The sequence below is a fragment of the Crocodylus porosus genome, unplaced genomic scaffold (assembly GCF_001723895.1).
Source record: "Crocodylus porosus isolate Cpor-Errol unplaced genomic scaffold, CroPor_comp1, whole genome shotgun sequence".
Taxonomy (NCBI): Eukaryota; Metazoa; Chordata; order Crocodylia; family Crocodylidae; genus Crocodylus; species Crocodylus porosus.
In genome coordinates, this window is record NW_017728928.1 from 12,185,235 (window position 1) to 12,198,298 (window position 13,064).

General features: G+C 42.9%; 1 protein-coding gene across 4 annotated transcripts in view; it reads left to right on the top strand.

Annotated features, from left to right (window-relative positions):
- Positions 1-13,064, top strand: part of LLGL2 (LLGL2, scribble cell polarity complex component) — a 45,126-nt gene that overhangs the window by 5,581 nt on the left and 26,481 nt on the right. For 3 of the 4 annotated variants that reach the window (XM_019542557.1, XM_019542558.1, XM_019542555.1), the window contains one exon: positions 4,465-4,568. In XM_019542557.1, coding sequence (XP_019398102.1) covers positions 4,494-4,568 — 75 coding nt within the window. In that variant the 5' untranslated portion in view covers positions 4,465-4,493. Of the gene's footprint in view, positions 1-4,085; positions 4,173-4,464; positions 4,569-13,064 lie in introns of those variants that run through there. The other variant, XM_019542556.1, reaches the window with a different exon arrangement.

Genomic DNA, 13,064 nt, shown 5'->3' on the forward strand with positions numbered 1-13,064 from the left:
CCCCCGAAGAATATTCCAGCTGCTTCAGCTTGGTCTTGAAAGGTGGCTTAGGCCTGCTATAAACTTCAGCAGATAACAAGCAAGCTAAGATTAAATTTGTTCTTGATGTTAAAAGGATCTGCTCCCAACTTAGCAGTGCCTTGCCTTGCCTTGCCCTGCACACGGTGAACAGCAGCTGGCAAATGGCTGGATCACACTGAATTTTTTTTGTTTTAATTATCAAAACGTAATATCTCACAACTCTTCTACTTTATACACCCCCTACGCTTGGTTTTCATTGAAAGTTCAGCTTTACATACAACTCAAACGCAAAACTTACAAATCTGAATTACAAACAAATCGCTGATACACAAACATATATACATCATACACTTCTTGTTCATACCACACAGTGCACTATGTTATTGCCAGACCACCTTGGTGTGTTACAGCTGGGTGAATTACCCTTAGTTTCTGCTACCTTTAGATAGATATCTGTACCAGTTCCTTATCTTGTCTTCACCCTTTAGGCTTTGCCTCCCATTTACCCCATCCCACTTGGGTCAAACAATGCTTTCCAGTTGATCTGTGCTCATATACTCGACCCCTCACCTTTTGTAGAAGTGCAATTCCAAGTAGGCTAGTTGTAAGTATTCCCTCACCGTGAAGTATAACCCCTTCTTCACTAACAGGACTTTCTGGATTGCTAATTTGATTCATAATGAAACCACTCAGAATTTCCCATTCCCTCCCCTCTTTCCCTACTAATCCGTACAGGACACTGTCAAGATCAGTACATTAACTTTGTCTGTCCCACTCTGAAGAAACGCTGTGTTCTCCCCATACCCGTTGAGCAAAAGGGCATTCCCATAAGCTGTATCATTTCTGTCGTGCCAGGCCCCACCTTCTTTGTCTCTCTCTGACTACTAAGACCGTGTTTTCCTTTCCAACGTTTCCCTACTAGGTCCTTCCAGATCCACTTTACTTGTCCCTCTGGCAGTTTGCTGATATCTGTTACCGCATCCCTCTCCTGATCTGTTTCAGAACTTTTCGCATCACCCCCTCGACCCCCAGCCCCTGCAAGCTGTGGTGATTTGGAAAATTCCACCCCTGCTGTGGCATTGAAGGGTATTTGTGTAATATTTATGCGAACTGAGAGCCAGGAAAGCTTGAGAAGCCAGCTTTAGGGTTCCTTTATGAGCCTCAACGCAAGGCATTGTTGTTCTCTTCCTTCTTGTTCACACTCAGTATGGAAGGAAATTTGGGGTATTGTTACCTGTAGGTAGGCTGACATTCCCTTTTGCTGAAATGTGGACTTCACCTAGCAGAGATGTAAGGCTGAAGAGCGCAGAGGTTGTGCTAAGAGGCTGCGATTGCAGTTTCTTCTAGGCTTTGCTCCCCTGGAAAATAAGAGCATCAACTACTCAAATGAAGTGGCTTCCAAGACCAATAGCGGATTCCATTCTGGCTGCTAGTAGCCACAGCCATTGCAGATGCCGTCTGTGACCAATAGCATCTGTGTGCACAATCTATAATTGCACAGCGCACAGACCTGCAGTTTTATGTCCATCAGTAAGATGTATGGAGGAGAGATTGAGCTAGTAAAACACAGAGGTCATGGGATTTTTTTTGGCATCAGAAATCCTTTCTTGTACTGTATAACAAGCATGCATATGCTCAGGCCAAAACCCTGGTGTGGCTGCCTGAGGGTTAATTACTGTTATGACAGGTATGCCATGATCAAATCAATCTTTCCTTGGTGGCCTCTTGTTAAAGTTTGTGCATCCTTTGAATAGCTTATTCTTTTGTGTATTTTGTGTGTCTCTTCTTTGTTTTCGTTCTTCCTATTTTTCTTCTCTTTCAGGAATTCTCTGGTTGGATGTTAAACCCCAGTATAAATTACTGCTATGATTTTTTTTTTTTTTTTGCTTTGTGGCAAGTCATCTTTTCTGTCTGTAACAGAACCAGTGTATCAGCTTGCCAAGGTGCTACATCTTCGTGCCAGCTACTGCTGGGACTTCTTAGTCAGAAGCCGGTCATTGTGGTCTGAATTGTGAATGCTGTGTCTCTTGGCACTCGCATGTAAAAGCAGAGTGGTTTTAGATGCAATTAATAGTGTTCCTAAACCTTGTAGCGGGGCATGGGCAGCTGCACTGGGGTATTATATCAAAATAAAACCCACTCTTCCCTTTGCTTTGTCTCTTCTGTTCTTGTTTATTGGCACTCTAGGGATCTCCATTCCTCATGTTGGTAAAACCAGGAGTGCAGGTTTCTGAAGCTTCCCTGTGAGTTTGCCTTGTTAAACAAGTTTGGGGGATTGATTAAAAATGGGAAAGGGTGCGTCTGTCTTGGCACTTTCCCTCGCCTGGCTGGCTCAGGGCAAACATGGGCGGGATATTTTTTCCTTGCATAGCAGAGAGGCTTGTAATTGCTCTGCTAGCTTCTGTACACTTTCAAGTGGAGAGGGCTACGTGCTGGGAGCCTGCAGTCTTCCAGAGACACTGCCATGCGAACCTGCTGAACAGTTTTGTGTGCAGCCGCCTTAGCATCTTTTTGTGAATACAGCTTTCATCAGGTTCTCTCGTAGGGACTTGCTTCGAAACACCGTTCGTTCTCCACCTTTTGCCTGTTTTCCTCCTTTGGTGGTGTTTTCCTGTTCCCTGCAGTCTGGGTTTCAGGTAGCAGACAGCTGGGTTCTATCTTTTTTTTTTTTCCCCATACCTGCTTCTGCTAACAATAGTTTTCTGCCAGTTTTTCCCACCTTCGGTCATGCAAATGCAGCCTAGTGGCTCCCATTCATGCATCTCTTTCTCAGTGGCAAAGGGAGCAGGGACCAGTTGGGAAGCTGAGGTCTAAGTGACTGTTTGAAACTAAATACTGGAAAGGGAGGTCAGGCAGAGATAATTTTACTTTCCAGCCTTTTGTTAAGTACCTGCAGCAGTTTCACAGTCTTCAGAAGTGAGCATTCTGAGTCCACTGCAGTCAGTAAGAGATGCAAGCTGTTGGCACCTCTGATAGTCAGACCGTACATTACTCGGCAGTATTGAGTTTTGAGTTTATTCACGGGATGCTTGCTCCAAATTGTTGGGAGACTCTTACTTTACAATAGTTGCCTATCTTTTCCTAATCAGTCCTAACTTGCTAATAAATTTTGGAGTAGTCATATAACCTTTGGGGGACCCCCTTGACAATGTTGAGTGGTGAACCAGGACTCCATATTGGGGTTCTCCATGTTGAGATGCAGAAAAGACGGGGCTTCCTACAGCAGACTTTGCTGATTTTGTTAATTTTGTCCTTTGCTTTTGCTCTCCCTTCACACTGTGGTGGCCTTGCTGGGAGCTTGTAATAAAACCCTGCAAGAATGGCTGGCTGATTTATGGTCTTTGGTCAATGACCTCATTATTGGCTGGAATGCAGAGATACCCATTTGTTTGTATAGAAGCGCCAACAGGCAGCCAAAGCTTTCTCCTAGTTCTTGGGCTTGCAGTGGGAGGGCGGTGATCTCCATCACGTAGCACAAGTAATTGGGTTGGACAAGTGGTCCCCCTGTCTGCAGGGTCAGGTGGGAATTCAGCACTGTTGTTTCTAGATCACTTAGTATTACTGGCAAATTCAACCAAAGGTTACACATGTCCTTTTAAATCCATATCTGTGGTTTCAAATCTTCAGCTCTAACCATCTTTTCTTTTCCTTGGAGCAGTGGGAGATTCTGGCCATGCTACATCTATATTCTGATGTCACATAGTGCTGTTGCTAGTCTGCCAGGTCAAGGCAGTTCATTTCTGTATCGAGTGCCTCGCCTGGATCTTAAAAACCATAGTGCAATGATTAGAATTACAAGGTAGAGAGAACTGTACTGAAACTTGTTACCTTTTGGCTGTGCATTGGGCCACAGGTGCATGACTCTTCCCCCTCCCCTCCCTCCCCAGCAGAGAATTAAGCTCGATGTTTTACAAAAGCAGGTTAATAATTAACATAACTACTCTCCAGGCAACACCTGCACTTTGTTGTAGGAACAAAGTCAGCCTAAAATGTTTACTTCCCTTCCCCCTCTCTCCCCCCACAAGCCATAGGATTACCTGGGTGGAGCTGATACTAGTCAATACTGCTATAAAACATGGGCGTTGGATAGTCTGTACAGCTGGACCCATGTCTGATGGCTGTGCTGCTACTTGTTGTCTGTCTGAAATGAGGTCAGGGTGGGGGGGAAGCTCAACATTGCAAAGTGTAAATTTTACCGGATTAAAAATACCCCAAGGATTTTAGAATGGGTCTAACTGAGTGACAAGAAAATGGGATTATGTGAATTCTTTACTATTCCTTAAAAGTGAGTTTTAGCTACTTTATTACTGTGGTGTCTCCTCCTGTCCCAATTTTAAAGTGCATTAGCTGTTGAACCAAAATAAAAAGCCCAGTTCTAACTGTTTTCCCTTTTAAAACTCCACTTGTTTAATACAGCTTTGCTTTTCTTTCTTTTTCTGCTAGGTTTTGGTGCCAAGCTGTTGGAGGGGAAAATGAGAAGGTTTTTGAGATCCGGCCATGATCCTGTGAGAGAGAGGCTCAAGCGTGACCTTTTCCAGTTTAACAAGGTACGGTGGCTTCCTCTCTCAAGCTTTAAAGGAAACCAAGTATGAAGGGTAAAAGCCTCAAGAGCCCCTGAGGGCGAGGAGGAAAGTTCTCTAAGGTGTGTATGGGAAAGCAGGATTGGCTCATCCTTGATAAAGCAGAGTTGTTTCTTTTCAGTTCCCCCTCATATCTGATAAGTTCATATGGCCTGTTAATTGAAGACATTCAGGTCCTCCTGAATTTCACTAGCCTTTGGCAAACCATGTTCTGATCTTAAATCCTGCCAAGGGAAAGTTTCTTTCTTTGAGCATGGGGAGGTATTTCATTGTGATCGTATTCCTGTTGTGACTAGCTCTTGACACCAAAGTGCCATGGAAAAAGTGCATGTTCTCACAACACCTCCTTGAAGGAAGTAAAGTAGTATCTCCATTTTACCAAGCACAACTTGGGGGGCATCCGAACCTCAAGCCTCTGGGCTTGGGCCTGCAAGTAGGATGCCCGCCAAAGGATTTGGAAACATCTGAAGGTCCAGATCGGGGTGGAGGATGTTTGCTGGTATTAGGGCCGCTTATGGTTCTGGACTGACTCATGGATTTGGAATCTGATTTGGCAATTTGGCTTGGAATATGGAAAAATGTTATATTTAAATAAATGAAAATGGAGATTTTTTTTTATCAATGTCACAGCCTGGATGTGGATGAAAATGGAGGTTGTCCCTTGGCTAAAGCCACCAAGCGACTCTATTATGAGCCCTATTCTGAGACAGTTCCTTTATTAATGCAGAAGCAAGTCAGTGGTACTGAAATACAGGTAACTACGGCCCAGTTGATTGGTAAATGTTATTTAGCTGTCATCCCGCTGTTCTGCATGGGTTCATTCCAGACCCTGGAGAGGCTCTACTCTATAAACAGGGAACAGAAACACCTCAGCTTTGGTATCTCCATTCTAGACAGGCAGCATTTTGTTTGTTCTGTCTAGAATGCAAGCTATTCTGGCCCAGAACTTTGCATGTTCGACTCTGTGTAAAATGCCTAGCATACCTTTGCTCTGTAAATGAGCACTTACTGTGCTTGCAGTTTAGATTTCTTTTTAATTTGTGAATTCAGGACTTAAAATATTGGGCTCCAAAATATGTGGAATAGGTAACTGGAGTCAGGGTGGGAAACAGTCTTTTTGTGCAATGTGTGACACTATCTTGACAATGGTATTCATGTTCTTTTTCTGAAGTAAAATGCAAACAAAAGACATCTCTAAACCAGAATGTGTTTAAACACATGCTGAATTCCATGCACCCACAAAATTGATTGTAGCAACAGGTGTTTCCAATTCAGCGCCTCCTGTTACTGAGCAAGATGCTTCTGTCTCAGTGGGACCTACTGTCTTGACATTACCTTCTAGCAGGAGATAAAGGATTGGATGATGCAGCAGGACTGGAAAAAAAATTTAATTGAAAAGAAACTTGAAAGTTTGTAAAGTTGTTAGAGCTTATTTTACTGGAGACTTTCTGACTTCATTTGAATCAGTCCTACACACGCAGATATTACTGCATTTTTGAGATGATGATTTACTGGCTCTAACTAGTGATTTATTTTTAGTGGTGAGTCATAATGGTTAAACACCTCTTCATAATATACTAACATCTTCAAGCAAACCTAACCCCTCTAGTATGTTTTTTGCTGGAAGAGGACTGAGTAGAAGAGCTCTTGTTACTTAAAGCAGGTACAGCTTTTTAGCAGAATCCTGTATCTGACACTTTGCTGGAAAAAAAAATGGTTCTAAAATGTCCAGGTCCCATTCTTTTTATTTCTTGAGATAATAGAAGGCATTTGGAGGAGTGAACCTTGGATATAATGGACACCTCTATAAGATTAGTTAGTTTGAATGGATCTTAGTCCTACCTGTGCTTTATGATAAAAGCTATAGCTTTGGCAGGCAGTGAAGAACTTGAGGATGTTTTCTCCTGCTATTCAATTATTTTTGTGAGTAAAGGTAGGACTTTATTAACACTTATGTTTCTTTTTCTCTAGTATCTTCCTGATTACATGCTTTCAAAGTTGTTAAATGCAATATAAAACGAGAGCCTGTTTAGGAGGACATTAGCCTAGATTTTTTACCTGGTTTCAAATGGAAGTATACAGTTGTTAATCAGTACAGTTACAAGAAATACCTCCCATCCTCTAAACATCTGACTACTAATTTTGGTGCTTGACATGCTTGTGGGGATTAAGATGGGGTAACAGATTTGGTCAGGAGGCCTTCTGAGTTCCCACCTACTTTCTATTGCATGTAGTTTAAGAGTCCTTAATTTTATACACACGTTCAAAGTAATTAATGAGATTAGTAGTCATATGTAGCTACCATAGCAGTGCAAGCAACTGACCTTTAGCACACAAAAACTTCAGTGGACAATGAAAAGAGAGCTGTGTCCCTGAGCCATAGACCTACATTCCTTATCCAGGGGGAGGACACGTTGTTTGTTAACTTTGGCACTGGTTGTTCCTTGATTTCTCTTCTCTCCATTCTGGAGTCCACTTTTTGTACTTCACTGGCCACCAAATGGTATATGAAGGAAAATCAAACACCCTCATAATATGGGTGCTACCTGTTTTTACTACTCTGGTTTCCTACATGGCAAGAGGAAAATTCTCTCCCATTCAGCAAGGTCAACTGGTGGTGATAATGTATCCATTAGCAATCCTGAATTGCTGGGGGAAAAACACATATTTCTGGAATTTTCCCTGGACAGCACTTATTAAGCTGTTTCATTGTCCGAAAAAGTAGAGACTGGGCAAACACACTTGGTAGACAAATCTGTTAGTCTAAAAGGCTCCTAGAAAGCTAAGTATGCATACTTCCTTAATTGATTTCCGCCCCCCCCCCCCTTCTAGAGGGAAGATTTTCATGCATACAGGGCTGTGTGGTCCTCCAATTAAAACAGCCGCTCTAGGATGCTTACTCTTCAGTTAAGCTCAGTCTCCTGTCCTTCTAGTCATTTATTAATCCTCCCTGCTAGATTGCTACAAGAAAAAGCCCATTTTGCATGTTCAGTGATTGGACTGGGTTGCTCTGTGCACTGGTCAAAAGAACTTTATCTCATTTTCTTTCCTTTGTTTTCATCCAAACCAGCTGTATCTCCCTGTTGAGAGATGCTTTCTGTTTCTAGACCCAAATCTAGCTCTTTACGGAACTGGCATCCCATTGATCTTTCAGTATTGGCTCTGAAATTCAAGAGTTTCGATGTTGGGTAAACTTCTCTGACTGTTTAGCCAGTTTACCACTTGTATATTAGGGTATAGCTCTATTGGAACCAAATGTACCCGCTTATGCCAGCTGTGAATATGCCTCATTAAAGAAATGACTCTTGCCAAACTTCAGACTCCCTGGATTTGGGAATTCAAGTGTTGTAGAGCTCTGAGCAGGCTTCTCTCTGCTCTCCTTCCTCTTCCATCTGAACTCTGAAGAATGATCTTTTTGTTGGGTCTGAGGCCATCAAATTGTTCATAAAGGACTGAGCAGGTGTCAGACCAGCTCTCTGGAACAGTGTGTGCTCTTTAAAGAATACCTTCCTGAATTCTGTAATGATGACTTGGCTTTGCATACCTGTTTCTCTATGTGACTAATAACTACACTTACATGTGTGTACCTGTTGCAAGAATCTGTTTTTAGCTCAATATGTAGCACAAAGTGAAAGGTATGTATTCTTGGCAATCTCTTAAGTTCATCCTGCTTTTAGAGGTAATATCTGCTGCTTTTAGATCGGTCTCAAGTCCCACAGGGCAAACGTGTTCAGACTGGCATTGACAGATTAGGTGATGGGTAACACATAGGTGAACCAGCCTGTCTAACAGCTGAATGTTTCCAAGCTAAGAGCATTTTACTTGATTCATGGCTGAGATGTGTTGTGGATTGCTGTCTCTCCCCTCTCCACCCTTTCTGCTAATCGGTGTGATGAGTGCTTTATTTTAACTTACTGAATAAGTAGGTACATAAATCCTTCTTTTGGAAAAAAAAAATGAGGTTATTAGGTGCTAAAATGTTTTTTAATGCAAGTGCAGTTTCTCTTTTGCTTTGCCATACAATGATTAAGTGCAGAGAGCAGAAACAGTGAGCCTAACTTGCACAGCTTTCATTTGGGTTGCCAGGTGCTTTCATTTGGGTTGCCACCTCCTTTTGCAGTAAATGTGGGTAATGTGCAAAAGTGCTTCTAACACTGGGTTTCTTTCTGCTGTGAACCTGAAATTTCTGCTGTCTGAGGAAATGAAAATGAAAGCTCTCAGGTGATTTAAATGAAACAAAGGTCTCCTTTGAGAAGAGGGTGACTTTGCTGTCACTTTGGTCCTTGGGAGAGTTTCTGATTTCCTAGATCCCACTAAAAGGCTGTATTGTACTCTCACCTTCCCTTTCCCTACAGGGAGTTCACCTGCTGAACAGGTGCAGGTGTAGGCTGCTCATATCTGGCTGATGAAAGGAATTGGTGGTGGGGAGGGGTAGAAATGGCCAGCTCTCCAACTGTTGCCGTGCTTGTGACATGTGGGTTGTTTTTTGTACGTGCACTTATAAAATGCTTGTGCAAGGCAAAGCAGCGAGTGTGCAGTGTGCATGTGGTCACAGCAGTGCTGAAAACGAACCCGGCAGCAAACCTGCCACAGTGTTTCTGCCACTTGCCTACACCCAAAACAGGAAATGCACAAGATGTCATTCATCACTGTGCTTATTCAAACATTTTCACTGTACCCAGCTTCTTCTCCTTTGTCTTCAGTCTGTCATTTGAATAGCGGGTGCCTCTTGAATTTGGAAAGCAGCAGGTATACCTAAGGTGCTGTGGTTTTTTTTAAATCTCAAACCCTGCAGCCAACTGTTTTGCAGTTCATGGTCATGGGGTAGGATAAGCCAGAGCCTTGAAATGCTCTGAGGCTTTTGTATCCCTACCTGGGGATGGAGTTGGGGAGTTTCCCACTACATTTCTTTGCCCTTGGCCTTCGAGCTCCATTTAATCTGCATTTAGAAACTGCCCAAGGTGATATGCTGATGTATTTCCCAGGTTTTATTTGAACTCTGGACTCCTGGGAGCTAATATTAAGCATGAGAGATGATCCAATTGCTTGCTTTTTTTTTTTTTTTTTAAAACCACACTTATAGCATTCTTAAGCCTTTTCTACATGGGTAGAAATCAGGGGGAAAGTATAAAACTGATTTCTAGACCATGTGGAGCCAAGAACTGTGGCTTGGCTACAGGAGGACACTAATTGCTTTCATGCCTTTTATAACTAATGTGAGTGCCTTATTTTAATAGTTTGAATTGCTTATGTGCCTGGTGACAGCTTATACTGACCCTAAAGTGTCAGAAATCCAGAGGAAATGCATTGAATACTGGTCTCTAGTGTGCTACTAATAGGAGTAGATTCATTTCTGTAGTCATCTGTTTTTCTCTGCATGTGCTTATCTGCTGTAGCAGAAACTCGGCATGCTCTGAGTTGTGGCCAGATGATCCTGTACTTGGCTTCAAGTGAAGACTTTTTTTACAAGAGGTGGTAAAGAGGAAAAACTCCCTTGAATCATGTGCAAAACTGACTCCAAGGATCCCAGAGTGAACTAAATCATGTAGTGGAGTGTCTGGGATTTGGTATCTAGGTTTTTTGTTGTTGCAGGTTATGGATTTAAATGAGAATTTTAGAAAAGTCACAATCTTGAGAGACCACGTTTCAAGGAATCAAATCGGCTTAAGCTGAAAGAAGCATTGTCAAACGTTCAACACCCCTACAGATCGTAAAGGACTGAGTCAGCCTTCGTTAGAATGGAGCAGTACTTCTCTTTTTCCCCTGTGGCTGTTTAATTGAAGCAAGCAGTTCCGGGTTGGTAGAAAGCAATGTTAGGGACTCTCATTAGTATTCCAAATTTGATTTGATTTTTCCACTCCCACCCCCCAGCGGTTACTAAGCAAACTTGGTCCTGTAGTAGGCCCAGACTGCCCCCTTTGCTCTTACTCAGTTGCATACATTCTTTTCCTGGCAGCTCCAGCAAACTGCTTCTTTCCCTCCCCTCCAAAAAAATTCCTTTTTGGCTTGTGATGGTGATTGTTTTAAATTCTCCCCTCCTGTCAGGTAAATCCATACTCTTTTGTAGAGTCTCCTTTCTTTAAATAATCTAGGATGATAGTGGTACTAAAACTGATGAATGTGCGCGCGCACACACACACACACACACGCACACTTTCTTGTTTTTCCAAATCCTGCAGCTCTTCAGTTAGGATCCTAGGAAAGCAGGGCTGGGAAAGGACCTCAGGAGATCATCCAGTCCAGCCCCCTGCTCAAGGCAGGATCATCCCTGACTACGCTATCCCAGTCAAGTGTCTGTCTAGCTTGCTGTTGAAAACATGCAGGATGGAGATTGCACAACTTCTCTATTGACCACTCTTGGAGTCAGAAAGTTCTTAATCTCCAAACTACGCTTCTGCTGCAGTTTGGTGCCCTTGCTCCTGGTCCTGTCCTATTGCACTATTTATTTAAAATAGTTTCAGCTTAAATAGGTGAGACAGGTCAGAGTAGCACATTAAAATGAGCTCAAATTAGGTCAATTCAAAGGCCTGTCTTATCAGCATCCTGTTTTTATATGATGTGGTATTGAAGGGACTGTTTGCCTTTGCTAGCATTTAATGGCTGAGCCATGAAGTAATCTCGCAGACTGGAAAATCCTTCAGGGTTTTGTCTCAACTGCTGTTCAATTCAAAACAACTTCATTGGCACACAAGTGTCATCCAAATGTACAAAAATAATCCTTAAGCACCTGTCAGAGCTCCACGTTATCTCTGCATTATGGGGCCTTGTAGAGTATGACCTGGGGGTTTTATTATCCACGCTGGTGTCTTAAGGCAGGTAGCTCCATAGTGGAAATGACCTTTTTTTTCTACAGCTAATCTAATCTGTGGAAAATTCTTTCATGTTCTTTTATAGTAGGCTAGAAATATTATTGTACTGTATTTTCAACTTTTCTCTTGCTGGTGGTGCATTCCCAATCGTACAGTGCAGAGAAACTCTCTCACTTGGGTTAGTGTTGTGCCATGGAAAACTGCACAACTCCTCTGTTTTGAAGAGGGAACGTAGATTGGGAGTCAGTGTCTCAGTCTCTCACCTTTTTAGAAGTCTGAGGTTTTTATATCATTTCTCTGTTCATTTTCTGTTGAAGATGTTGAGCAAAGTCTGTCAGTTAGGGTCATGTCTTAACTACAGTTTGCTGAACTAGAGGTAATTAACCCACACATGCACCGGACATCCTACCCCACGACCTTACATGTGACATTAGCAACCTGTCTCTAGACTAAGTTGAATGTGTACAAACTAGACGTGTGTCATTCAGGGACCGTCTTGAACTGTTTTGTCTTTTCTCTTTGTAGTGCAGAAGATGCAGAATCTGAGTTGTCCCAAAGAGAATACAGGTCCACTCTTTAAGGGGTTACTATCTAGCAGATATGAAAAGGTTAACACTGGTTTTAGTTAACAGCACACCTTCCGAGTCTGCTAAGTCTGGGATTTTGACTATTGCCTTTTCCTGTCTCTTGTTTCAGTGACTTATTGTCCTCTGTGAGCTTCTCAAATAAGGAAAACTGATGACTTGCAGGATTGTCTATGTACAGTTTTTATGATTGTGGGTTGACTCAAGGGACCCAAGGCAGGCAGTGATTCAGCTGGTCATGTGGAGTGAGCTATACTCTGTGTTGTCATATGCTGAACAGGTAGCAGGGGGTAGATGTTAAACCTCAGTGGTTCCTATTTAAACAGGTGCTGCTTTTGGACCGTAGAATGACTGCATCATACATGAGATGGCCGGGGAATGGGGAGAGCTAAATCTCCAGACTGGAGAGCAGAGCTCAGGTTTTGAGACCCCTGCAGTGCGACCACACTGGGGTGCTGAGTGGGAGGCAGCTCAGGCAGATGAAAGAAACTTGAGCAAGGGCAAAGAAAGGAACATGCTTTTGTAGCAGAGGAACCCCTCAACACCAGAACCAGCCCAGGAAGAAGGAAAATCTCTGCAGAAGAGACACCCTGTCGTTGCTGTGGGAAGAGTGGGTGGTGGAGTAGGGTGAAATACTGGAACGCCCAAAATGTTCAAGTAGTGAGAAAACAGAGGCATGAAAGGCAGATGCGTGGTTTAGCTCCATGTATTAGCAGAAATAGAGTGGCTCGGTGTTTGGAACAGTTTGCCAACCTAGAACAAAATAAACCAGATCAGCAAAGGACTTTTGTCAGAATCAGGGCTATTTTAATGTGTTTGTCTTCATACAAGTGTCTTCCCTGCCCTTTTTCCCCACTCCTACCACTTGCAAATGCCTTGGCTTTGCTAGCAGACCTCTTTTTAAGGTACAGCCAGCCTCCAAAAATTTGCTTGACTGAATTTTAAGGTGCCCACTCTTTCGGACTTTCCCTCTCAGCCTGGCTAGAAATAACTTCCTGTTCTCTAGCTGCTCAGCATCACCCTGGTTGATCGTAGAGCCTTAATTTCCTGGCCAGTGCTCGTTTGCTTCT